The 26,678-nt window shown below is 43.7% G+C and overlaps 1 protein-coding gene across 1 annotated transcript in view; it reads right to left on the reverse strand.

The window, feature by feature from the left end:
* Positions 1–21,361: 21,361 nt before the first annotated feature.
* INSRR (insulin receptor related receptor) overlaps positions 21,362–26,678 on the reverse strand; it is a 137,031-nt gene continuing 131,714 nt past the window's right edge. The window contains exon 22 of the mRNA XM_073609797.1: positions 21,362–25,877. Coding sequence (XP_073465898.1) covers positions 25,538–25,877 — 340 coding nt within the window. The 3' untranslated portion in view covers positions 21,362–25,537. The remainder of the gene's footprint in view (positions 25,878–26,678) is intronic.

Here is a 26,678-nt window from a genome sequence, read left to right on the forward strand (position 1 = left end):
GCAATTTTACTCCATAGACAGCAATATTAAATCACAAAAATTGCAGAAAAGTAATGCGTGAACCTTTTTTTGTTGCTGCGATTTGAATCACATTGATTAAGATGGCACCCATTGGAATCAATGTGTTTTGGAAAAATATTTTTAAATCTTGTGACGTGATAATGGTATATTGCAACCCACGTGAAGAATAAAAATGTGGCGCTATTCTAATCACTCTTTCCGTAGTATTACCATTGCTAGTGAATAACCTAATCTAATAACCCCTTTGTTAAAGGTGTGTAAATCAAACAAATAGTGGCGAAAAATAATAATAATAAAAATACATAGAAAATAACAAAGCAAAAAAAACAAAAACACACCAAAACGCAATATAATGACTTCAGTGACTCAGTGATATTACTAAAAAACGCAGGTGTGTCAATCCTATAATTAAGTGTGTGACTGATCAATATACACACTCAGCATGAACTTCGTGACTAAATAACATAAAAGTTCAACAATAGGTGCACATATGTGAAACAGAGAAAGTCCGTGATAAAGATGCAAAATAAATGATGTCACAGCAAATCTTGGAAGTTCCTGAAATAAACTTGAACTCTCCACCACACCTCTGTGTTCAGTGTTCCCTCTCCCAATAGACAGTCTCTTACCAACTCTGTATGCCTCCACTTTCGTATGAGGCTAGCAAGCATAAGATTATCCAGGCAATCAGAAGGGGTTAAATGTATTCCATTCAGGGACTCGTTCCATATGCAAATGAGAAAGAACTCCCAATAGTGTGATAACGTAAAAACTTTAATATACACACTTCAAAATACACTTCAAAAGATGCACTCACATTGTGTCAACTTTATAACAGCACATCAATAAACTCGACGGCAATCTGTACACAGCAATCTCAACACAGCAACCTGGGTGGTCTATCCTAAGGCTTTCACATAGGGTGTGTGGTCACGGAGGACCTAAATGTCTATAGCGTGTATAAGGGTCTATCTCACCCTCTCCTCGCTCGCTCTTCCAATAAATCCTCCGTCTCCCCTGACAAGCGAACCGCAGTGCCTTGCTCTCTTATGTCACACAGTCTCTGGTGTTTATCCTTCTCTCGGCCTTGCCCCCGACATGTTTCGCTACAACTGTAGCTTATTCATGGGATAGGCCGCTTAGATTGTCAATCTACTTATATACCCTCCCTCCTCTCTGTCTAACTAGGGGGATCTCAGTGCGCATGCGCGTCCCGCGTGTCCCGCGCATGCGCAGTTAGAGTGTCCCCATACGCGCAAACCGCAGCTATATGTAGCTGTCTGTTTATCCTACCATGTTATTCTCAGCAGCGGCTTCAAGATACTGATATCCCACTGCTCATTTACCATGGATATGGGAATCCCACAGCCCGATGACTGTTTCAATGTTTTAATGAGTGTCCTGGAATGTATCTCAGAGCGCTTTATGCGCTTAATACTAACAAAAACTATATAAAATAGGAGTGTTTTGTTCCCCCTCCATTAAACAGAGGGATCCAGAGCTCCTCATATTTATTTGTTAATACTCTCATTAGTTTGTAATAATCAATGTCCTCATTAATATACGTCAGAAAGAGGTGTATGACCATACATTAAAAATCTGTACTCTAGAAATTAAAACTAAAATTAAATACAAAAATGTAATATATAAAATTATATAAAATGGAAGAATACGCATGGCTGTACTCAAAACTAAAATAAACACAAACTAGATGTATCTGATGTTACTACATCTACCTCTATTAATATCAATCATATATGACTAATTTCAAGCATATTATTACACTGCTCCAAAAAATTATGCCTAAAACAATTAAAAGTCGAATATCTGTAACTATATCACATTTCTCTATATTAAGATATCTATATTCCATATTCACATATGGGGAATATAAACAATCCTAATCCCTCCATTATTGCTAATTGGCGTAGTCATAACTCGAAATTTTAGTCTGATTACCTCCAAAGGATATTGAAATTCAAATCTGGGACATATAAACAATATGTAAAAACTATATGAAAAATATATAAAAATACCAAAACTGAGCAGTCTAATATCAGACTACACGTTACCATACTGCTAGAAAAGTCCTGTATACATCTTATAACAAAGTAACCATATACTCTACAGGGTGTTTGAATACAACTCTAGGGTATATGGGGGAACGATCTAGGTACCATTTTACATGGTGGCAAGGATTAATGTACCAATCTTATACCCGAGGGGATTTGCCTGCTCCGCTAAAAATCGTTAATAAAGCAATTGAGGTCCAGTTCAATGTTGAGCCCCCTCGGAGTGAGGCTTTTAAACAGGAATATCCATTCCGTTTCACGGCGTGACAAATCCCTCACTCTGTTCGAGCCTCTCCAGGAGGGGTGTACCACCTCTAAGCCACAAAATTGTAGCAAGGATGGGTCCCGTTGATGTTTCACCCTAAAATGCATAGACACACTATGATACTTGTACCCATTTCTTATGTTGGTCAGGTGTTCACTGATCCGGATCAAGATTTAAAAATATTTTTCCATACACTGTTGTACACAAGTGGCAGCTGTAGATAGACTTTACTAATTGATGATCATTATCATTTAACTGATTTGCTCCAAGGCGCAGTGGTGGTTAATCGTGTGTATGTGGGACTTTACACATAGAAGGACCGTTTATTCAATCAATGTGTTTTGACTTGTCAAGTGACTTTATGTGTTGCAGTGTGAACAGGGGCTTATAAAGTGCACCACAATTGGAGGGAAGGGCACCAGGCTTGGAGGGAAGGGCCCTGGGATCAGAGGAAAGGGCCTCGGGACCGATGGAAAGGGCCCCAGAAGTCAGGGGAGGCTCCTCATGGTTTCTTGCACCAGAACCCTGAAGGTTCTAGTTAAGCCTCTGCCGCTGATCGCTCAGTTCATGGAGTGCTGGTGTGTAATATTCAGAGGATATGGAATTGCATTGGGGGAATTTTGGAAAATCTTGCTGCAGGTGAACACTGGAATAATGCTAGAAGGCAATCCTTTTACTCAGAGATGAATTCCAGGTTCTCCTTCAGCTCGTTATGTTTGTGTAATGTCAGTCTTTTGTTTAGGGAGGTTCTACTGAAACTCCAGCAACCTGCCCCCATTGATTTTGCAGTCTAGGAATTCAAGGGACTTTAAAACACTTTGGGGTTGATTTACTAAAGGCAAAAAGACTGTGCACTTTGCAAAGTGCAGTTGCACGCTGCAAGTGCACTTGCTCCAAAGCTTAGTAAATGAGCAGAAGCTCTGCTGACGTCCATCATCCAATCACGTTCAAGCAAAAATGCAGTTTTTTTTATTTTCCTTGCATGTGATTGGGTACTCTTTTCAAAGTGAAGCCTTACCTCATTTACTAAGCTCTGGAGCAACTGCACTTGCAGAGGGCAACTGCACTTATGATTTAAAGGGTTCCTTAAGCTGAAAGAGTTGACATTAGAATGGTTCATACCTGAAAGGTATGCATATCCCTCAGGGGCTGGGACTGGGCAGGAGGGGCAGCTGCCATTGGGGGGCCCTGCTACCTGGGGGTTGCCCTACCTGACAGCAGAGGAGTAATGATGTATTTGGTGGTGAGGTCAATTGTCTGCACCAGTGGCATATTTAGGGGGGTGTGGTCCACACCAGATACAGGCACTCTGGGGTGCTGGCTGGCCACCAAGAGCAATACATTTGATGCACCTTACAACTCTCAGACAGAAAACTGTACTGACACTGTAGTTCTAGTATCATAGATCTCATAGGGCTGCTGAAGATAGGGTACCCATGTAAATAAGGGGGTAGGAAGGGGGTAGGTGAAGTTTGGCATCTTAGCCCTGGGCACTGGATGACTTTGTCCTGACACCGATGCCCCTGGTGTACATGCAGCTTCAGGGCAGGGAATGCCTTGGCCACTTATGATTTGCCCAGTACAGATGATACCTCTCTGGGGGAATAGCATAGGTGGGTTCAGACTAGGATCTGGACACATCTAAGCTTATCACCAGCCTGGAGGCATGTGTGGTACTACAGCTCCTTATTTGGAGAGAGAGCTTCCATCTTCTAGAGCAAAATTCCCAATCCCCACCCTCCCCCCAGGTGTTCCTGTTCGGAGACCCTTGATTTATACAAATCCATCCATTAGACCTACAAACTAAAGATTGTGAGCCACATCCAACCTATAGCAACTGTATGAGGACAATACACCGGCTGGCTGGCAGTAGATGTGCTGGTCTGTGTATTGTAAAATGAAGACCGTGTCATCCACTGTCAACCAACCATCCATGACTCCATAGGTGTGCGCAGCCTATTGCATTAGGGTGTGCACCCCAAAGCTCCAACACATATGCGTTTGACATATTTACCAGCCTCTTCCCCGCTCTCCATCCTGAAACAATGGGAGGAAGGAGTAGCAAGGGAGCACATGGGAGACTTGGGCAACAGAAGGAAGAGGAACAGGGAAATGAGGGGTGGCGGGGTGGCATATATTAGTACCAATCCCCTATATTTTCCTCCTGTGGCAACTGAATGTTGACAAAAGGGAGAGGAGAAGCCTACTTTCAGCTGCTGCAGGAGGAAAATACAGATCGGTTCCACTAAATTCCACCCACGCCACCTCTCCTGTCCAGATTCTGAGGGTCGGCAAGGAAGGGTTGTGGTTTACCTGTCACCTGCCCACCATTGAAGTGACTCTGCTGAAAACTCCTGGATGTAAGGGGAAGGCGCTCTGATGTGCAATGAATCTACTCATGGATGAGGGGGGAGCAAGGATTTGTGTTATCTTGTAGCCACTGATTCTAAGTAGACAAGGACCATTGAGTTCCACCACCTGTACACCACTGTAAGGGCCCCAATCAAGCCAGCTCAACCTAAATCACAGTATATCCAAAAAAACAGTCCTAATGGGGAAGTCCTGCAGGCATACTTGAACAAAGCTGGGACTCTTCAGTGGGGATTTGTGGGTGTAGTTTTACAGAGGCATTGATATTTCACCTTTTGCTGCCATCATTACACCCTGTGTGTCTCTGTTACTGAACTAAGAGGTTGCTTAAAACCTGGGTCTGGTCATTTCCTGTGGGTTACTTTTTGTCCACGGGCATATGTAGCATAGAAGGTCTCTGTATAGTGTGTATAGGGGGTCATTGAATTCCTTTGCTCGCTGACTAATGTAAAATCATCTTGAACAATGCAGTGTTTTTTTTATCTCTCTTCAAAGCCCTGTGTCTTGTAGCTTTATCCTGCATGATTCCTCTTAACAGCCTGATAACTTTTGACAAGCTCTCTGAGAACCACAACTTCACTCAATTTGGTGTTGCCTACTTATTGTCAGGGGTGTGTTAAAGTGGTTTAAGTGGTAAAGTTGATAGTCCCTGCTCCAGATTAAAAACTCAGAGTTGCTTCTTTCAGCTGCCCTTTTCGAGGGTGAGATACCTTTACATGCACACTGATTTTTCCATGTTTGTTGGTTCAATAACCTTCCTTGTGGGGCCCCCTTCCCAACCTCGGTCCCCTAAGCACCACCTGCCTGGCTTGCTTTGGCTATAATTACGCCACTGAAAGGTTTTTACTAAAACTTACATTGCGTTTGGAAAAATATCACTTCTTGTTTTGGTGACCACAACAAAAAAAGGGTGAAATCTGCCCAGCAATACAAGAGGACATCTCTAACCCTTCCCCACTAAATCCATAACTGGAAAAAGCTTTGGCTGGAATTTCACTTTCATAAATTACATAAAAACCATAGGACTTAAAAGGCAGGTTAAATACTAGACTAAAAAAACAATTCAAAGACAAATTAATAAAAAGATTATCGCATAACCTGTCTGCAGGACTATTTTTAGATTTTATAAATAAAAAAAGTCCCAATAAATATTATTAATAGGCCCAATAGATCAGAGCTATCAGAAAGTCTATAATGTAAACACATGCTCTTCCAGGCCGCAGACTGGTTGCTAGGGATGGTCGGATGACCCCGCTCTAAAGGACTGTGCAGTACAAAGGTGGACAGGATGGCTTCTAATGAGCTCTGAGAGCTGGGCAAACAGACAGAGCTTTTATCTGGGGCAAAGCCTTTCTTCTTCTCTTCCTAGGATTAATGAGCACATATGTGCTGTTCTATAGGATGAATATTGCTGCACCAGTGGAAAAAGTGACTCTATGGACATTGGTGAGGTAACTATCAGGACCCAAAGAACATTAGCCACCGTCTATGGGGGAGAAAGAGACAGCAATAATATCATGGCTGAGGTCAGAGGCCTTTGTTGGATGTTAGTTCCTAGAATAGGAACATATGCAAAAAAATAGTTCTTTGATACATTCATATGGAACAGCTCCAGATGGAGGTCTGTTATGGAAGTGTTATGTTCAAAACAGTCACCTAGGTGTCAGATGTTGTGGTTACTATATACCACGACTGCTCCATTCAAAGCCACCTCTACCTTCAGTGGTGCACAATATGTCCAAAGGGTTACATATTTAACTCCTTGGCACTGACAGTACGCAAATATGCGGCCTCGTACCAGAATGTAAACATACAGCTGTGCCGAGCGAGCGCGCCCTGTGCGCTCCCGGCATACAGTGCCTTGAAAATCTATTCCCTGAAATTTTTTTACATTTTGTCATGTTACATAAAATCCCATTATAATACATTTATGTTTTTGGTTGTGATAGACCAACACAAAGTGACCCATAATTGTGAAGTGGAAGGAAAATGATAAATGGTTTTCAATTTTTTTTTTACAAATAAATATGTGAAAAGTGTGGTGTGCATTTGTATGCAACCCTCCCTGAGACAATACTTTGTAGAACCATCTTTTGCTGCAATTACAGCTGCAAGTCTTTTTGGGGATGTCTCTACCGGCTTTGCACATCTATAGAGAGCCCAGGCCAGGAAAGGAAGGGGACGAGCGAGCGCCTCCACCCCTCCTGAACCATACCAGGCCACTTGCCCTCAACATGGGGAGGGTGCTTTGGGGTGCCCCCAAAGCACCTTGTCCCCATATTGATGGGGACAAGGGCCTCTTCTCGACAGCCCTGGCCGGTGGTTGTCTGGGTCTGCGGGCGGGGGGCTTATCGGAATCTGGAAGCCCCCTTTCCTGTTGGAAAGAATCATGTGTTTTGATGGATCTTGTTAGGGTATCCTCTCTTCTGATTGAATTTTCTCAAATAGTCAAATATTCATAGAATATATCATGTCCAGTACTTCTTATATTCACCATATAATTTATAGTATTATAGTGAAGATTTTCCATACTTTGAACTCTTTATTTGGGGTCAATCAGTGAATTTAAGAAGAAGCAGTAGAGGCCTTATGCATGTCTCAGTGGTGGTGTATTTAAAAGGAGGTGCCCTCTTCCCTCTGCAAGCAGGTGCAGTTAGCTAGTCTGCCACTAGGTGGCTCTGTTCCAGAATAGTGTCTGGTTTACAAAAAGCAGTGTAATCAGGTCCAAGGCCCATTTTAGTTGGAGCCCTCATCTAGTGATGTCATCGGTGAGTCAGGGCCCAGTTATAAGCTAGGTTGGGAGGAGCACTAGTGCAGTTGGGGCATGGGAGCTAGAGACCCCACCATCAGGCAAATGTAGCCAGCAAGTGTAAGCCCTGGACAGAACTGGAGGCCAGGGGAGAGGTAGACTTGCACCCAGAAGAGCCAACTGTAGACTTCCTGACCTTTATAGAGGTGGATGCTAGGGCAGGTTGCAAAAGGCCTTCTAGGCCAGGTCAGGAGCTATCCCTCTGAAGGGTGGGAGAGGTATACCCATGGGGGAGGTGATCCCATCTCAGTGAATAATAATGACCCCAGGTGGAGAGACACTTAAGTGAAGAGGCTTTCTGAAAGTGCTGCATGATGCTTTCACATATGACTACTGTGGACAGTCCACTAAATGTGATTGGCAATATACTGTCAAGTGACCCTGGATAGTATGCTGATGTGATTGTACCATCTTCCAAGAACCACCAGGAAAGTGCAGCCATCCTACTTGTGTGTAGACATATCTTTCTTTGGAGATATAAAGGTTAATGCCCCAGAATGTCAGGAGGCGGCCTTTAGAATGGAGTAAAGCACAACATGGCAGAGGGTTACAGACTCTGCAGAAGGATCACTGTTCTAGCAGGAGAAGAGCAGGGCAGGGACTAGTGCTCTTGTTGCCAACATATAGACAATGGCAAGCCCCTCTTATACCCTCACCATTTGGATATTAACAACCAGGAGAACAGTTGGGACATTCTGAAGAATTTCTCCTGCTTCTCACCTGCCCTATTGCTGAACAGTGCTCAGGTCTCCTCGAGAGTAGGAGGGGTCCCGCCGTCCACCAGATCTACATAATACATGAATAATCCTCAAAGTCCCAAATTGTATGTTCACCATTTTTAGAAAAAATGCATTGTATAGCATTGACTTCTTTCTGAAAGTGTTTCTTGATTATCTGTCATGCAGGTCCTTTGGTTAATAACCCAAAAAGAAGCCAGCAGGAGGGATTAGCTTAAGGACATTCAGATCTAAGTACCAACCCAACTAAACGATTCCAGAGATTCCCAGCCACCTGTATACAAAGGGCGTGTATATGTGTGGCTCTGGGGCTGGAATTTCCTCAGCTGCTTATGAATGGCCAAGTACAGTGTCAGGGCCTGGATCTGAATTTGCAAAATCTGCTGTGTCTGGGGATGTTTCTTCTTGCTGAGTCACCTGAAATGCTGGACAGGTCACTGGACAATTCCTTGAATGATCTTGCCTTGAACCTTGCTTGTTTTGAACCATTTGCTCCTCCTATCAACTTCCCATTCAAGCCATGCCTTTGCACTTCCTGTTTGCCAGATTATTGTGCTCCCACTGCTCCCTATCTTCGCTATCACTCATTACTGACTCTTGGCTTGTTCCTTGACTATGCTTCTGCTTTATCTCTAACTGCAACCACTCAACACCGAACTTTGGCTTTGTTTACCAACTGCATTTCTGCTTATCCCTACCTGCTATATCTGCTACTGGACTATGGCTTACTCATCTCCTGGTGGGGCGATCCTGGGGACCATGACTTGGTACTAACATGCAACAAAACCCATTTCCACCATCAGGAGCTCTGGGGAACACCAGTTAGTACTTTGACACGGTCTCACCTTAGGTGTGGAGTCTTCCACTGGAGTACTTCTCCAGCTGGTTGGTAGGAGCCTCACTACTGTTATAGCTACTGGTCTCTGAGCCTGACTCCAGATTGTGACATACGACAGCTTCCCGGGGGGGGGGGGGGGGGGGAATCACTCAGTAGAACTAGGACTGAACATGATTTCACACTCAGCTCCGTGACACAGCGCTAAGGCTGCAATGATGGTGAGGCTGTCATGAGGGCACAGAGGCTACAATGAGGTCACAGTAAGTAAGGCTGCAATGAGGGCACGGTGAGGCTGCAATGAGGGCACAGTAAGGTGGCAATGAGATGGGCATGGTGAGGCTGCAATGAGGGAACAGTAAGGCGGCAATGATGGGCACATTAAGGCGGCAATGATGGGCACATTAAGGCGGCAATGATGGGCACAGGAAGGCTGCAATGAGGAAACAGTAAGGCGGCAATGATGGGCACGGTGAGGCTGCAATGATGGGCACAGTAAGGCTGCAACGATGGTGAGGCTGCAATGAGAGCACGGTAAGGTGGCAATGATGGGCACGGTGAGGCTGCAATGAGGGCTCAGTAAGGCAGCAATGAGGGCACGGTGAGGCTGCAATGAGGGCACAGTAAGGCGGCAATGAGGGCACAGTAAGGCGGCATTGATGGGCACAGTAAGGCTGCAATAAGGGCACAGTAAGGCGTCAATGATGGGCACAGTAAGGCGGCAATGATGGGCACAGTAAGGCTGCAATGAGGGCACAGTAATACGGCAATGATGAGCACAGTAAGGTGGCAATGATTTGCACTGTAAGGCTGCAATGATGAGCATGGTGAGGCTGCAATGAGGGCACAGTAAGATGGCAATGAGATGGGCATGGTGAGGCTGCAATGAGGGAACAGTAAGGCGGCAATGATGGGCACAGGGAGGCTGCAATGAGGAAACAGTAAGGCAGCAATGATGGGCACGTTGAGGCTGCAATGATGGGCACAGTAAGGCTGCAATGATGGTGAGGCTGCAATGAGAGCACGGTAAGGCGGCAATGATGGGCATGGTGAGGCTGCAATGAGGGCACAGTAAGGCAGCAAAGAGGGCACAGTAAGGTGGCAATGATGGGCACAGTAAGGCTGGAATGAGGGCACAGTAAGGCGGCAATGATGGGCACAGTAAGGCTGCAATAAGGGCACAGTAAGACGGCAATGATGGGCACAGTAAGGCGGCAATGATGGGCACAGTAAGGCTGCAATGAGGGCACAGTAAGACGGCAATGATGGGCACAGTAAGGCGGCAATGATTTGCACTGTAAGGCTGCAATGAGGGCACCTCATATATATCACCCTAACCTGGCACTATATCACCCCAATATGCCAGTATGCTACCCTAACATCACTTGACGTCAACGTACGGTGCGCTGCCTGGGAGGTGGGATGCCAGATATAGGATCCGTCCCAGGTGCCAATTTTGAAATTCATTTATCATTTTCCTTCCACTTCACAATTATGTGCCACTTTGTGTTGGTCAATCACATAAAATCCCCAATAAAATACATTTACATTTTTGGTTGTAACATGACAAAATGTGGGAAATTTCAAGGGGTGTGAATACTCTTTCAAGGTACTGTATGTGTGTGTGTGTGTGTGTGTGTGTGTGTGTGTGTATACACACACACACACACACACACACACACATTTCTATAGTTGGCCCCCTACTTTTGTCCCTGTCCCCCCCCCCCCCCAAATATGAAAGCTGGGGACGCCACTGCTTCTAACATGTGCATGGGAAGGTATGTGTCTTTTTCATATATAATATTGATGAATTACATGATAACCAATAAAATTATTATAAGGGCTGATACTTAACGTGATGCCTTAACACTGCCCCTGCTTTATGGAATTACCTCATCTTGTATTCTTGTATGAGTGAGGGCACTTGCCTATAATTTATGGATGAGACCCCCTAATAAGGATATATTCAGTAAGCACAGAATTTTTTTATGGATACATTACTGAGCAGGAATAAGCATGGCATCAGTGAAGTACTGATTGAATCCACTTACGCTTGACTGACTCACTACCTCTGTTGAAGTCTATTCTTGATCTTAACTTAATTCAAGTAAATAGGCATGCTCACGTGAATGAGGCCTTAAAGGAAACCTCTACCTAGAGGAATACACAGGCAGCCATTACTGACCTCCTTCTATAAAAACGCTTACCTGTTACCTGTCGATCCCCTGACTTCAATATTGTAGCTTGGCATTTCTTCCTTGCAGCAACTGGATCCCAACTTTGAATCCCACTCAGGATTGTTCTCCCTGTGCTGATGTAGGCTTCCTCCAGGTAGTCCAATTTCCGCCAACACGCCAAAGCTGGTTTGTATGGGTGGGAGCGGGATATTGACACTTTTGGGTGTAACGCAGAATGAGCCCCCCCTTTAAAGGGATGATAAGCAGTAAATGAGCAGTGTAGGACTAAGCCTTGTTTTGGTCTTGGGCTGCTGCCTCTCAAAACAGGACATACTGTACCAGTAAGTGCAAATTTTGGGGTGAGTGTTGAGGAGCACCCACAAAGTTCATGACACTTCAGTAATAATTTCTCCTGCTTCTCACCTGCCCTATTGCTGAACAGTGCTCAGGTCTCCTCGAGAGTAGGAGGGGTCCCGCCGTCCACCAGATCTACATAATACATGAATAATCCTCAAAGTCCCAAATTGTATGTTCACCTTTTTTAGAAAAAATGCATTGTATAGCATTGACTTCTTTCTGAAAGTGTTTCTTGATTATCTGTCATGCAGGTCCTTTGGTTAATAACCCAAAAAGAAGCCAGCAGGAGGGATTAGCTTAAGGACATTCAGATCTAAGTACCAACCCAACTAAACGATTCCAGAGATTCCCAGCCACCTGTATACAAAGGGTGTGTATATGTGTGGCTCTGGGGCTGGAATTTCCTCAGCTGCTTATGAATGGCCAAGTACAGTGTCAGGGCCTGGATCTGAATTTGCAAAATCTGCTGTGTCTGGGGATGTTTCTTCTTGCTGAGTCACCTGAAATGCTGGACAGGTCACTGGACAATTCCTTGAATGATCTTGCCTTGAACCTTGCTTGTTTTGAACCATTTGCTCCTCCTATCAACTTCCCATTCAAGCCATGCCTTTGCACTTCCTGTTTGCCAGATTATTGTGCTCCCACTGCTCCCTATCTTCGCTATCACCCATTACTGACTCTTGGCTTGTTCCTTGACTATGCTTCTGCTTTATCTCTAACTGCAACCACTCAACACCGAACTTTGGCTTTGTTTACCAACTGCATTTCTGCTTATCCCTACCTGCTATATCTGCTACTGGACTATGGCTTACTCATCTCCTGGTGGGGCGATCCTGGGGACCATGACTTGGTACTAACATGCAACAAAACCCATTTCCACCATCAGGAGCTCTGGGGAACACCAGTTAGTACTTTGACACGGTCTCACCTTAGGTGTGGAGTCTTCCACTGGAGTACTTCTCCAGCTGGTTGGTAGGAGCCTCACTACTGTTATAGCTACTGGTCTCTGAGCCTGACTCCAGATTGTGACATACGACATCTTCCCGGGGGGGGGGGGGGATCACTCAGTAGAACTAGGAATGAACATGATTTCACACTCAGCTCCGTGACACAGTGCTAAGGCTGCAATGATGGTGAGGCTGTCATGAGGGCACAGAGGCTACAATGAGGTCACAGTAAGTAAGGCTGCAATGAGGGCACGGTGAGGCTGCAATGAGGGCACAGTAAGGTGGCAATGAGATGGGCATGGTGAGGCTGCAATGAGGGAACAGTAAGGCGGCAATGATGGGCACATTAAGGCGGCAATGATGGGCACAGGAAGGCTGCAATGAGGAAACAGTAAGGCGGTAATGATGGGCACGGTGAGGCTGCAATGATGGGCACAGTAAGGCTGCAACGATGGTGAGGCTGCAATGAGAGCACGGTAAGGTGGCAATGATGGGCACGGTGAGGCTGCAATGAGGGCACGGTGAAGCTGCAATGAGGGCACAGTAAGGCGGCAATGAGGGCACAGTAAGGCGGCAATGATGGGCACAGTAAGGCTGCAATATGGGCACAGTAAGGCGGCAATGATGGGCACAGTAAGGCGGCAATGATGGGCACAGTAAGGCTGCAATGAGGGCACAGTAAGACGGCAATGATGAGCACAGTAAGGTGGCAATGATTTGCACTGTAAGGCTGCAATGATGAGCACGGTGAGGCTGCAATGAGGGCACAGTAAGATGGCAATGAGATGGGCATGGTGAGGCTGCAATGAGGGAACAGTAAGGCGGCAATGATGGGCACAGGGAGGCTGCAATGAGGAAACAGTAAGGCGGCAATGATGGGCACGTTGAGGCTGCAATGATGGGCACAGTAAGGCTGCAACGATGGTGAGGCCGCAATGAGAGCACGGTAAGGCGGCAATGATGGGCATGGTGAGGCTGCAATGAGGGCACAGTAAGGCAACAAAGAGGGCACGGTGAGGCTGCAATGAGGGCACGGTAAGGCTGCAATGAGGGCACAGTAAGGTGGCAATGATGGGCACAGTAAGGCTGCAATGAGGGCACAGTAAGGCGGCAATGATGGGCACAGTAAGGCTGCAATGAGGGCACAGTAAGACAGCAATGATGGGCACAGTAAGGCTGCAATGAGGGCACAGTAAGACGGCAATGATGGGCACAGTAAGGCGGCAATGATTTGCACTGTAAGGCTGCAATGATGAGCACGGTGAGGCTGCAATGAGGGCACCTCATATATATCACCCTAACCTGGCACTATATCACCCCAATCTGCCAGTATGCTACCCTAACATCACTTGACGTCAACGTACGGTGCGCTGCCTGTCTGCCTGGGGGGTGGGATGCCAGATATAGGATCCGTCCCAGGTGCCAATTTTGAAATTCATTTATCATTTTCCTTCCACTTCACAATTATGTGCCACTTTGTGTTGGTCAATCACATAAAATCCCCAATAAAATACATTTACATTTTTGGTTGTAACATGACAAAATGTGGGAAATTTCAAGGGGTGTGAATACTCTTTCAAGGTACTGTATGTGTGTGTGTGTGTGTGTATATACACACACATATTTCTATAGTTGGCCCCCCTACTTTTGTCCCTGTCCCCCCCCTCCCCCCCCAAATATGAAAGCTGGGGACGCCACTGCTTCTAACATGTGCATGGGAAGGTATGTGTCTTTTTCATATATAATATTGATGAATTACATGATAACCAATAAAATTATTATAAGGGCTGATACTTAACGTGATGCCTTAACACTGCCCCTGCTTTATGGAATTACCTCATCTTGTATTCTTGTATGAGTGAGGGCACTTGCCTATAATTTATGGATGAGACCCCCTAATAAGGATATATTCAGTAAGCACAGAATTTTTTTATGGATACATTACTGAGCAGGAATAAGCATGGCATCAGTGAAGTACTGATTGAATCCACTTACGCTTGACTGACTCACTACCTCTGTTGAAGTCTATTCTTGATCTTAACTTAATTCAAGTAAATAGGCATGCTCACGTGAATGAGGCCTTAAAGGAAACCTCTACCTAGAGGAATACACAGGCAGCCATTACTGACCTCCTTCTATAAAAACGCTTACCTGTTACCTGTCGATCCCCTGACTTCAATATTGTAGCTTGGCATTTCTTCCTTGCAGCAACTGGATCCCAACTTTGAATCCCACTCAGGATTGTTCTCCCTGTGCTGATGTAGGCTTCCTCCAGGTAGTCCAATTTCCGCCAACACGCCAAAGCTGGTTTGTATGGGTGGGAGCGGGATATTGGCACTTTTGGGTGTAACGCAGAATGAGCCCCCCCTTTAAAGGGATGATAAGCAGTAAATGAGCAGTGTAGGACTAAGCCTTGTTTTGGTCTTGGGCTGCTGCCTCTCAAAACAGGACATACTGTACCAGTAAGTGCAAATTTTGGGGTGAGTGTTGAGGAGCACCCACAAAGTTCATGACACTTCAGTAATATTAGTCCAAATTTTTATTGACAGTATCAAAAGCCAATGTTCCTCAGGGGAACCGCCTATTCCTTCAGGGCTGAAGCCTTGGACACAATTGAACCAGTGAAATAGGATACTTATCTTGGAGACAATATTTTAGAGTAGGTTAATTGGCTCATGTATAGATTGGCCTTAGTTTGTATTTGTATGTGAGATATATGAGCCTTAAAAGGGGTTGAAAACCCTCATGGTTCTATGTGAATGGACACAGATGCAGGACTCGGGAGCACGCCAGCACGGGAGTCCACCTTAGGAGAGCCTTCTCCAATGTGGACACTGGATGCGAGGAGGAACCACCAGCGCCGCTGAGGGACCCCAGAAGAGGAGGACCGGGGCCACTCTGTGCAAAATTAACTGCACAGTGGAGGCAAGTATGACGTTTAATATTTAAAAAAAAAAACACAAGGGTTTACAACCCCATCCAGTTTTCTGTAGACTTTCTTTCCTTCATATTTACCAAAACCATATAATATGAGGTCAAACCTTAAGAGTTTCAATTTGTATGCAATCAGGCAGGCCCTTACACTACATGGTTTTGTTAAATCTAAAAAGGAAATCAGACAACAAAAGTTGTATCGTGCGTATGGGGTCTTAGGCTGGCTGTACATGTTCAATTCTCTTGTACAACTTTCCTTAAAAATTTACCTTAACCACATGCTGACCAGCGCACGACGATGTCGGCACAATGGCACGGCTGGGCAAATGGGCGTACAGGTACGTCCCCTTTAAATCGCGGCATTGTGGGCTTGCGCGTGCCCGCCGTTCTCCGTGACCGTGGGCTCAATGTCCGCCGGGGGGGCCCCGAGATCGTGTCACGGAGCCACAGAACGGGGAAATGCCTTTGTAAACAAGGCATTTCCCTGTTCTGCCTAGTGACATGACAGAGATCTACTTCTCCCCGTCATCAGGAGCTGTGATCGCTGCCATGTCAGTGGTAGCCCATCCCCCCCCCCCCACAGTTAGAATCACTCCCTAGGACACACTTAACCCCCTAGTGTTTAACCCCTTCCCTGCCAGTGTAATTTACACAGTAATCACTGCATTTTTATAGCACTGATCGCTGTATGAATGACAATGGTCCCAAAACAGTGTCAAAATTGTCCGATGTGTCCGCCATAATGTTGCAGTCATATTTAAAAAACAAAAACAAAACAAAACAAAAAAAAAAAAAAAAAAAAAATCGCAGATCGCCGTCGTTACAAATAAAAAAAAAAGCCATAAATCTATCCCCTATTTTGTAGACGCCAATCAATATACGCTTAGTGCGATTTTTTTTTACCAAAAATATGTAGAAGAATACATATCGGCCTAAACTGAGAAAAAAAAAGTAGTTTTTTTTTTATATATTTTGGGGGGATATTTATTATAGCAAAAAGTATTTTTATAGTATTTTCGCTTTTTTTTTTTGTTTATAGTGCAAAAAATAAAAATCGGAATGGGGAGCAAATACCACCAAAAGAAAGCTCTATTTATAGGAAGAAAAAAAAAACAAAAAAAAAAAAAGTAGTCAATTTTGTTTGGGAGCCACGTCGCACGACCGCGCAATTGTCAGTTAAAGCGAGGCAGTGCTGCATCGCAAAAAGTGCTCTGGTCTTTGGCCAGCCAAATGGTCCGGGGCTGAAGTGGCTAAGAGAGGGAGGGAGGTGTTTTGGAGCATTTTCACTCATCACACATAGGGAAGCCCATCCACCTGAATGGGGCGCCCTACACTCAGCAATCGCCCCAAAGAAGCTTCAGAACTTTTTTTTATTGTAAGTGTGGAGCTTGGTGCGTTTTTTTTACTGCGATTTTTGGTGCAGTGCATTTTTTAAATGCATGGAAACGCACAGGTGTGAATGGAGCTGAATTGTGCAAACGCGCCAATTTCACTTTCAGGCCCCATTCACATCTAGCTTTGTGGGGAGCGAACATTTTGTATCTCGTTTTTCCTGTGACACGCACAGGGCAGCCCGTTGAGGTCAATGGGCTGTGCTATTTGGGACATGCCGGCGTTTTGTGGGTTGCGTGTTTTTTTCTGTGCGTTTTGCAGCATTTGCCATTCGTTTTTTCACATGGCAAAACGTGTGTTTGCTTCTGTGTTTGGTGTGTCGTTACCAATCAATGGCATTGAAAGCGCAACTAGTAATTTTAGGGGTATAAAAGGTGGCCATACGCTATACAATCTCATTGTACAATCTCTTCTAGATTTACCAAACTTATATAATAGGAGGAAACACCTATCTAGCCAATCACTCCAATTTCTAAAAGGAAATTGTACAAATCAGATTGTATAGCGTATGGCCACCTTTATACACCTAAAATTACTAGTTGCGCTTTCAGTGCCATTATTTGTTAACCAAACACAGAAGCAAACACACATTTTGCCATGCGCAGAAACATATGGCAAATGATGCAAAACGCACAGTAAAAAAACACGCAAAAGAAGAAGTTTTCCCCAGGGTGGGGTTTTTAGGCAGCAAAATACAAGTATTGAGTCAGTATTGTATAAAAAGTAAATGTATTTTATTGTACAAAAAAAAAAAATCGCATAACATGAAAGTAAAAAAATGAGATCCAGTAAGAAGTGCTTCGAAAATTTTTTTTTGTGTCCTTTGTTAGTAAAAAAAAAACACGCAACCCACAAAACCCCAACATGGCCCATAAGTCACATATAGCACAGCCCACTGAAATCAACGGGCTGCCCTATGTGCGTCACAGGAAAAACGAGACACAAAACGTTCGCTCCCACTATGCTAGATGTGAATGGGGCCTGAACATGAAACTGGTGCGGTAACACAAAGAACAATGCGGCTCCATTCACATCTGTGCGTTCCCTTGCATTTCAGAAATGCGCTGCATCAAAAATCGCTGTTAAAAAACGCACCAAGCTCCACTCTAAAAAAAAAAAAAAAAAAGTTCTAAAGCTTCTTGGGGGGCGATTGCTGCGTGTAGGGCAGCACATTCCGGTGGATGGGCTGCCCTATGTGTGTTGAATGATGCTCCAAAACACCTCCCCATGCTAAAAAAAAAAAATAAAACGCATGTGGGAATGCGAGTTCCCGCTATGCAGAGATGTGAACGGGGCTTGACAGCTGAGTGTTTCTGTCCATTCCCTTCTATGTACTTGTATAAAGATGGCCATACACTATGCCAGGGATATGCAGCAATTAGCGGACCTCCAGCTGTTGCAAAATTACAAGACCCATCATGCCTCTGCCTCTGGGTGTCATGCTTGTGGCTGTCAGAGTCTTGCTATGCCTCATGGGACTTGTAGTTCTGCAACAGCTGGAGGTCCGCTAATTGCATATCCCTGCACTATGCAATCTGATTGTATATTTAGTCAGAAGGGTGATCACCGATTGATTGCATTTCATTTAAAAAAAAAAAAAAAAAAAAAAAAAAAACATGCAAGCGGGAATGGGAGGGAAGATGATGCAGGGTGTGTGCTAATGAGGTCAGCTGGTCAACTCCTTCCTGTGTCATGACCTAAAGTCTGTAAGGACGCAAGACCGAAGCAATAGATACATTTGGAATCATGGATGGAGGACAGTAAAGTACGTGTCTGTAGGTTTTGTGGAAAGCCTTGATATTTTTGCAAAAAAAGTACATGACTGGTGCATAGGGGAACTGGAATTTAGAAAAAAAAAAAAGGGGGGGGTGAACTTAGCCTTTAACTGACTTGCCTACTGGGCATTTACACCCCCTTACTGCCCAGGCCATTTTTCAGCTTTCAGCGCTGTCGCACTTTGAATGACAATTGCGCGGTCGTGCTACACTATACCCAAACAAATTTATCATCATTTTCTTCTCACACATAGAGCTTTCTTTCGGTGGTATTTAATCACTGCTGGGTTTTTTATTTTTTTTTATAAAAAAAAAAAATTAAAAAAAAATATTTTTTTATAAAAGAATAAAAAAAAGAAGACCAAAAATTTTGAAAAAAAAAAAAATGTTTTTTTACTTTTTTTCTGTCAGTAAATTTTGTAACCAAGTAATTTTTCACCTTCACTGATGTGCGCTGATAGGCTGAACTGGTGGGCGTTGATGAAGCGGCACTGATGAGCACTAATAGGCGGCACTGGTGGGCACAGATAGGCATTGATGGGCATTGATCAACAGCAGTAATTGCCATTGATTGCCAGCGCTTACTGGCATTGCTAATGGGCACTGATTGTTGGCACTTGTGGGCACTGTTTTCTGACACTGTATTTATTGTAATCAGGGCACTGATGATCAGTGCCTTGATTACATCCCTTGATGTCCCCTATGAGGAGATGCTGCTGATCGACTTTCCTCTTCTCACTCTGTCAGTGCGAGGAGAGCAGATTACCGGCATCTCCTTGTTTACATGTGACCGGCTGTGATTGGACACAGCTGATCACATGGTTAAAGAGCTGGGGGCGCAGCACTTTACAGAGATCAGGGTCGCGCCGTGTCCTAGCATTTGATGGTGGGCGGGCAGCGAGCAGTTAAAGGACAATTGTACAAGAGAACTGAACATGTTTGGCCAGTCTTAGGCTGGCCATACATGGTTTGGATCCTGCTGAACTGGCTGAGATTTAAAGCTGCTAGTGATAATCACGGTCTTCTCTGCCCCACCCCCACTGCACCAGACAGTTACTCAGCAGGAGGGATTCCCCTGTCAACACAGTCTGTGTTAATGGGGGAATCATGCAAACTTCTTTCCTGCAATTCCTGAAATTCGCACTATGACCTGCCTTAGACTGTAAACTCTGAAGGAACCTGGGTGTAGGGGCCCACATGACTGGGGGTAGCTGGGGAGGTTGCACAGGTTAGTTCCTGCAAAAATGTGCAGGTCAAGGGGCGGGGGTGTATTGTCACTGGGCAATAGCAGGGCTAGGAGGTGTGGCCAGGATACTGATCTTTCCTGGCGGCGGGGGTTAGCTCAGTAAGGGGGCAGCAGGAAAAGAGGCAACATCGCAGCAAAATGTATTTCTCTCCCCCCTGTAATTAAGCTGTGTGGTTTGTTTAATGTTATGTTTTATGTTGATGGATGCAGGGGTCTCTGGTTTGTGAAGGTCAGCATGGTGGAAGGTATACAATATGTGGTGTGGAACGGGTTGGGCCTATCTCGGTATGGGTACCTTCCCTATCTGGAAATAATGGGCTATCGGTCATCGGGCAAGAAGGTGGCAATAGTTTGTCTCTGAGCTGGTGGGATCGCGGCTAGGGGCCAGGATGCCGAGGTGGTGGTGGTACAGCCGATACAAGCCAATAGCAAACCTTCCTTCATGAACTTTAGACATAGGAGTCAGTTTAAAAAGTTGGGTTATGTATATTTTAGAATATATATTTTAAAATTTGAATTTTTATAGTAATTTTGTTATGGTTGTTAATAAAGGGGCCATACGGCCATTAATCCAGAAGGTATGGCGTGTTATTTCTTTAGGCATTTTTAGGGGGTAAAAGGTTATGGGTTGGGATTAGTAAGTGGGGGCAAACGGCGCATCAGCCATACCCCAGTCATGTGAATTTACAGTATGTAAGGTGCTGTGTCAACTGTCAGCACTATATAAATATCTGGAACAAATATTGATCGCATCATTGACCTAGAAGGAATGGGCAGTAAGCAAGTTGGAATACTTGATCTTCATTCCTGTAGAACAGGGGGTCACCAAATTTCTAAACAAAGAGCCAATTTACTGCCCTTCAGATTTTAGGGGGGCTGGACTTTGCCCATTGGAAGTTGAAAACGTCTTAACATAAGTAGGAGTAAACAGTGCCCCATCTTTGGAGTCAATGAGAGATGGTGTCCCATTGTTGGTGTCATTGGGTGGGAAAAAATCTGGCTTCATCGTTGGCGTAATTTGGGGGGTGGGGGTGGGGGGTGGGGGACTGTGCCATATCCTCGGTATCATAGGGAGGAATTGTGCCTCTTCATTGGCTTCAGTGGGAGTATTGATGCCCCATTGTTGGTGTTAAGAGGATGAAATATTGCCCCAAGGGCCAGAGTTAAAGCAAGCAAAAGGCCGCATCGGATTCCAGGGCCACCATTTGAAGACCACTACTCTAGAAGATAAGTAACAAAATATTAAACCCTTTGGGGTAGCTTTACAACCAGCCAACTAGACTTTTCAGACTAGAAGTTTCCTCATTTTCCAGAGGAAAGTGACATTTTTCTTCATTTGTCTGGCCATCTCTGCAAGTGTGGGAAACCTTTTAGGCAAATCCTTAATTGTATGTGTACACAAGATATGAACGCACACACCAGTACACTGTACATTCTTAAAAGTTTAATAAAAACAAATCACAGTATGAGACGAGCCATTTGAAACTGCTTGGTGTCATTCTGTTGCAAATACATCTCCTTCCACCTCTCTCATAAAGGCAAAGTCAACGTAAAGAATAACATCCTAATATAATGTGAATGACTGTGATATTAGGAACAATGTGTTGGTTGCATTCATAACATAGGACCTGAATACAAAATTGAAAAATGTTAACATTTAACAATTTTCCACTATGTATAAACATGTACAGTATCAGAAATGTATAAACAATGAGATAGGAGAATATCCTTTAGGAAAGCACCATAAAAGTTTGGAAAAAAATTAAAATCAACTGACTTTTTAATGCTCAACGATCTCAAGGATGTTCTTTAAAACATTTCCTGGCCACACTTTTTTTTTTTTTTTTTTTGGGTAACTGTTCTGAAGCATCTGTAAAGTGCACAATTATTTCCAGATTAGCTTAAGAAATTCAATGAGACTACAGTGGAATCATTTTAGACATTGCCCTAATGTATAGGTGCAATCTATGGGTCATATTGATTGAAGCCACCTATGGCATGGGCAACAAGCTTAAAAAAACAAAATGGGTTACTAATGGAGAACTGGGCATTGCCCATTTTTAAACCAAACCACGGAAGGTTATAGTCGTAATTGGCCAACATATGTGGACATGATCAAACTTCTCTACGCCCGACCGGACATGAAGGTTTGTAAATGTGCACCACATTTGATGTTGTTGGAAGCAATTAGAAAGTTAAAATTTTTTTTTTTTTTTTAAACAAGTTTGGATGAGAAGGGAAGGCACAACTCTCCAAGGGTCAGAATTTGCAGAGATTTTTCTTTACTTCTTGTGTCACTGGGACAGGAAAAAAAAAAAAAAAAAAAAAAAAAAAAACACCCAGCAGAATACAAACCACATTAAACTTAACCATATTGATAGTATTTTTTAAACCCCTCCCTACTTTATAAAAAATCTGAATCCATTTTTAACATCGACCGCATGGGTGCTCTAAGCCTTCTAAGGGAAACCAGCCTTTTGGCATCTGCCAGAATTGCCAATCTGGGCTTGCACAGATATAGTAGAATTTTATCTTCACCAAGTGCCTTGAACATATAAAAGGGCTGGAAATATGTTTTTTTTTTTTTTTTGGCACAAATGTATAAAATTTGTATTAGGTTTAGATTGCAGTTCTAACACAAAAATGTTTGCAACAAAATGTAAAATTTGTATTAAAGCTGAACCCCAGGGATGAAAATTCTTCACTCTTGCAGTGGCCCCCCCACCCTGCACATTAGGCCTAGGCAATGATGGGTAAGGTAATACATGAGATGTGACAATTGAATTTCCAGAATGCCCATGGCATAGCACTATGGTGAGTCACAGCCATTAATTTGCACTCAATGTAGAAGAAATGAAGATAAAAGGAGCGCTCGGTGATCAAAGAGGTAAGTCATTTGTATTATAGTTGAAGTTTCAGCAATAAAAAGAGGCCAATGCTTTTCAGGGGACAGTTTGCTGCCTCAGAAGTCCTCAGCGCTGGCTGTGTGTTCAAACAGTCCAGATCCAAGTGCCAAAGGCACCCTCCAACAGGATCATCCTACAACTATTTTTGCTAGCAGCCGAAACGTGTTGGCCTCTTTATTTCTGAAACTTCAAATTACTTACCTCTTTGATCACCGGGTGCTCCCTTAGCCTCATTTCTTCTACATTACACGGAGTCGACTGTAAGGACGCACACCAAGGTAGCAGCCCACCCTCTAACAGGGCACATTGCCACCTTTTTCTAAACTGGGCACAGACCTCTGGAAACCAATTCTTTCCCTCTGCCCACACCCTACCAATCTCAAACACTGACTGTTAGAGTCAGTCCAGCGCAATCTACATCCATTCTTCTCATTCATTCGCACTCGGGCATGTTCTGACATATTTGAACTTGTACTCCCCATTTGTCACAGACCCGTTGAATCCTTTACAGAGTAGTAGAAGAAATAACATGCATGTACATTGCACTTTTGGCAGAAAATGAGGGCCAGGAATCTGTGGGAAAATTGGCCAAACTGCAAGAGAAACTTTAGCTCTGTTACAATATGCTTATGGTGAGCATTCCATGAAGAGATCAAATGTTTTTGAATGGCATAGGTGGTTTAGGGAGAGGCGGGAAGATGTCCACGATGACGCAAGAATGGTCAACATTGTTACTTGGATATTCTAAAAAAAAAAAAAAAAAAAAAAAAAGTTACGGTAATATTTTTGGAAGAAAAGACCAGAAGTTTGGCTTGATCAGTGGATTCTCCACCACAAAAAAACCTCCTGCACATGATGTATTAAAGTGGAAGTAAACCCATTGATTTAACAGGTTTCAAAAAACAAACAGTTACATCCCTGGCATGTGCGATAAATGTAACTGTCACATTTGTTTGTACTCTCAACCAAACTGTCAAACCATCCAATAGCTGGTGTCATAACTGTTCAGGTGTGCAGTAACTTGGCAGTTGAAGATCAGAGGCCAAGATGGCAGCTTCCAGGACTGAAAATGATAGAATTGACTTCCACTTTAAGTGTTTGAGTTCCTGGGCCAGAAATCTTTGCAAAAGGTGACCAACCACCTTATTCCCCTGACTTAGCACCCAGCGATTTTTGACAGTTTCCTTTTTTAAAGTATTTTTAAAATTTGGAAACAAAATTGAGGACACTCCAGATACCCAGCTCGCTGTGACAAAGCGTTCCAAAAAACAAATTCCAGATTCTCGGCCCTACAGTGGAACCTCAGATTGCGAGTAACGCGGTTAACGAGCGTTTCGCAATACTAGCACTGTATTTTTAAAAAACGAGCACGATTCAGGCCAAAGCGGTGTGCAGTACTGCTTTTGGCCTGAGGTGGGGGGCGCCGAAGCCGAGCAGAGCCGAACGTCCCGTTCGCAAATGCACGGAAAGGCCAGAGTACAGCATGGCTGACCTCTGCAAATCTCAGGTAGGAAGACTTTCCCAGGTCAGCCGCAGTGTCCTAGGGCCTTTTCGGCCATCTCCGAGGCTCTCTGGCATCCCCCCCACCCCCGCCTCTGAGGTATTGCATCCCATTGAAGTCAACGCGGTACAAATTATTTTCGTTTCCATTGACTTCAATGGGAAAACTCGCTTTGATATGCGAGTACTTTGGATTACGAGCATACTCCTGGAACGGATTATGCTCGTAATCCGAGGTTCCACTGTATTTGTATTCAAACCTGCTCATGGGATAGAATATTCTAAAGTAATTAAAAGTTACACTAGCAGACAAGATAAAATTATAAACGTAAAATATTGAGGGCATATAAAGTATTCAGAGGAATGACCCTTTTAAAGATTTCCCCTACATAGCTGCATATATAATTTAATTCTCTCTTAAAACAGATTTAAAGGGAAGTTATCCCTTTAAAATTTGCTTCTGTTCAGACCCATCTCTTTACGGATTTCTAACTGGTGAATCTCAGTTTACTAAATGAAATTGAAAAAAGGAAGAAGAAACTATGCCCGGTAGGTTTTTTAAGGGAACACTAGAACCTGCTTCCAGAGACAACATCAATTCATAATCTAGCACAGCGAGGAAAAAACATGGGTTCTAGACAGCCAAAGAAAACATGATACATCCCTGAGACAAAAGTAGTCAAACAGAATCAAACTCAGACAAGTGCATAGAATGAACCTACAGCCATAGTCGGCCAACGCGTCCACACTGGCCATGGTCCGCTTCAATGAAATGCTTTTACCAATATGCTGAGAAAACAAGAGCAGCTCATTTTGAGAACATACACCACTTGATTTACCAGCATAAAATTATGACAAATTCAAGCTTTATAACATGAAACATTGTCTTCTTTTCCTCCAACTCTGGGAGAAAACCTACATACAATAAAATTATATATAACAATCTCCGCCTGATAAAAACAAATTAAACCATCACACTCTGAGTGACCAAAGAATAAAAAGTCCGCTTAGCAGCAGTCTTTCCAATGTCAGAAGGACTTTTTTCACTTTGCAGTTAAAATCACAAATGTTTTTGATATGATTATTTTGCATTTATTTGCTGAAAGTATGTATGTGATGAAGACCTTGATGGTATAAAGCTTCTTTGCTTCTGTGAAGGCTTGACACCCCTGGTTTCTTCCAGACAGGTCATGCTCAGTGCTTCGCATTCCCATTTATGTGGTAAACATTCTTTTTCGAGCAAGAATCCCTTTTTGAATTTAAGACACACAAGGCATTGTCCTTCTGAGCACTGTGTAAAGATGAAAAGTTGGTAAAGGAAGGGGAAGGTGGGGTTTCCAAAAGGGTCTTCAGACACTGGTCAGCTTCTGTGTCTGAGATCTCAGTAGACTCCCGATGTTTATGGTAGCTGGTGTAGAAGAAGGAAACCTCCTGGAAAGCAGGCTTAAGATCATCTTTAACACTCTCCAGGATCTGAAGAAAGGTTGGACGGTTTTTAGGATTCTTCTGCCAACACCATCGCATCAACTTGTGTCTGGAATAGAAGATAATGGTGTAAATGTAATAAACATCACCGCCCCCAACAAAATAAAAACCCCATTTACTTTTGGGTGCATTCCCAAGGCAATACACATCTGCTGTGCCAATTTGAGATGGGGTGCTATGAATAATGTAGCAAGATGTGTAACATACTGTACAAAAGGTAAATGGGAACACCCAAAACTCCCTAATGAAAAGAAAAAAAAAAAGTTGGAAATTACAGCAGGGAGATTTTGCTGTGTGAAGTAGCCAACACATAAGTAGGGGCCAATTTAGCCTACCAGATTCCCCCCAATAACTTCACTTGTGGATAGACTTAATCTGTAAAATATAGCTATAGGATGTATTTCCCCATGTTCTGCCTATCCTTAATTTGCAGTGTTCTCCAGGAGGTTGTCTTCATTCCTAAACTGATCCAAAACTTGTCATCTTTGAAGATGTGCATAGAGTTAACAGTGATCATCACTTACAATTGCCAAATATTTTCAGCTCTAGGATTTTCTTCAGAGGCTCCTGAATGGTAGATGGCCTATTCAAAGTACAACTACAGGCATCTATTTAAGTCCCAAAACACTTTACCCTCCTTGACCAAGCCAAACCCTCCATATTTGTGTTTTACATGCTCTCCTCTCAGACACAGCAGCTCAAAGTGGGAGGGTTTCAGCAAAAAAAAAAAAAAAAAGCAGTGGGCAGGTCTAGGTATGGCCAGGAGCCAACTGACAAGCTACAGACTTGTGATTCAGCAGTGACAGGGCCATGCCCCTTGGATCATCTAATCCCACTGTAGTGCAAGTGA

Source organism: Aquarana catesbeiana, linkage group LG13, assembly GCF_042186555.1.
Source record: "Aquarana catesbeiana isolate 2022-GZ linkage group LG13, ASM4218655v1, whole genome shotgun sequence".
NCBI lineage: Eukaryota > Metazoa > Chordata > Amphibia > Anura > Ranidae > Aquarana > Aquarana catesbeiana.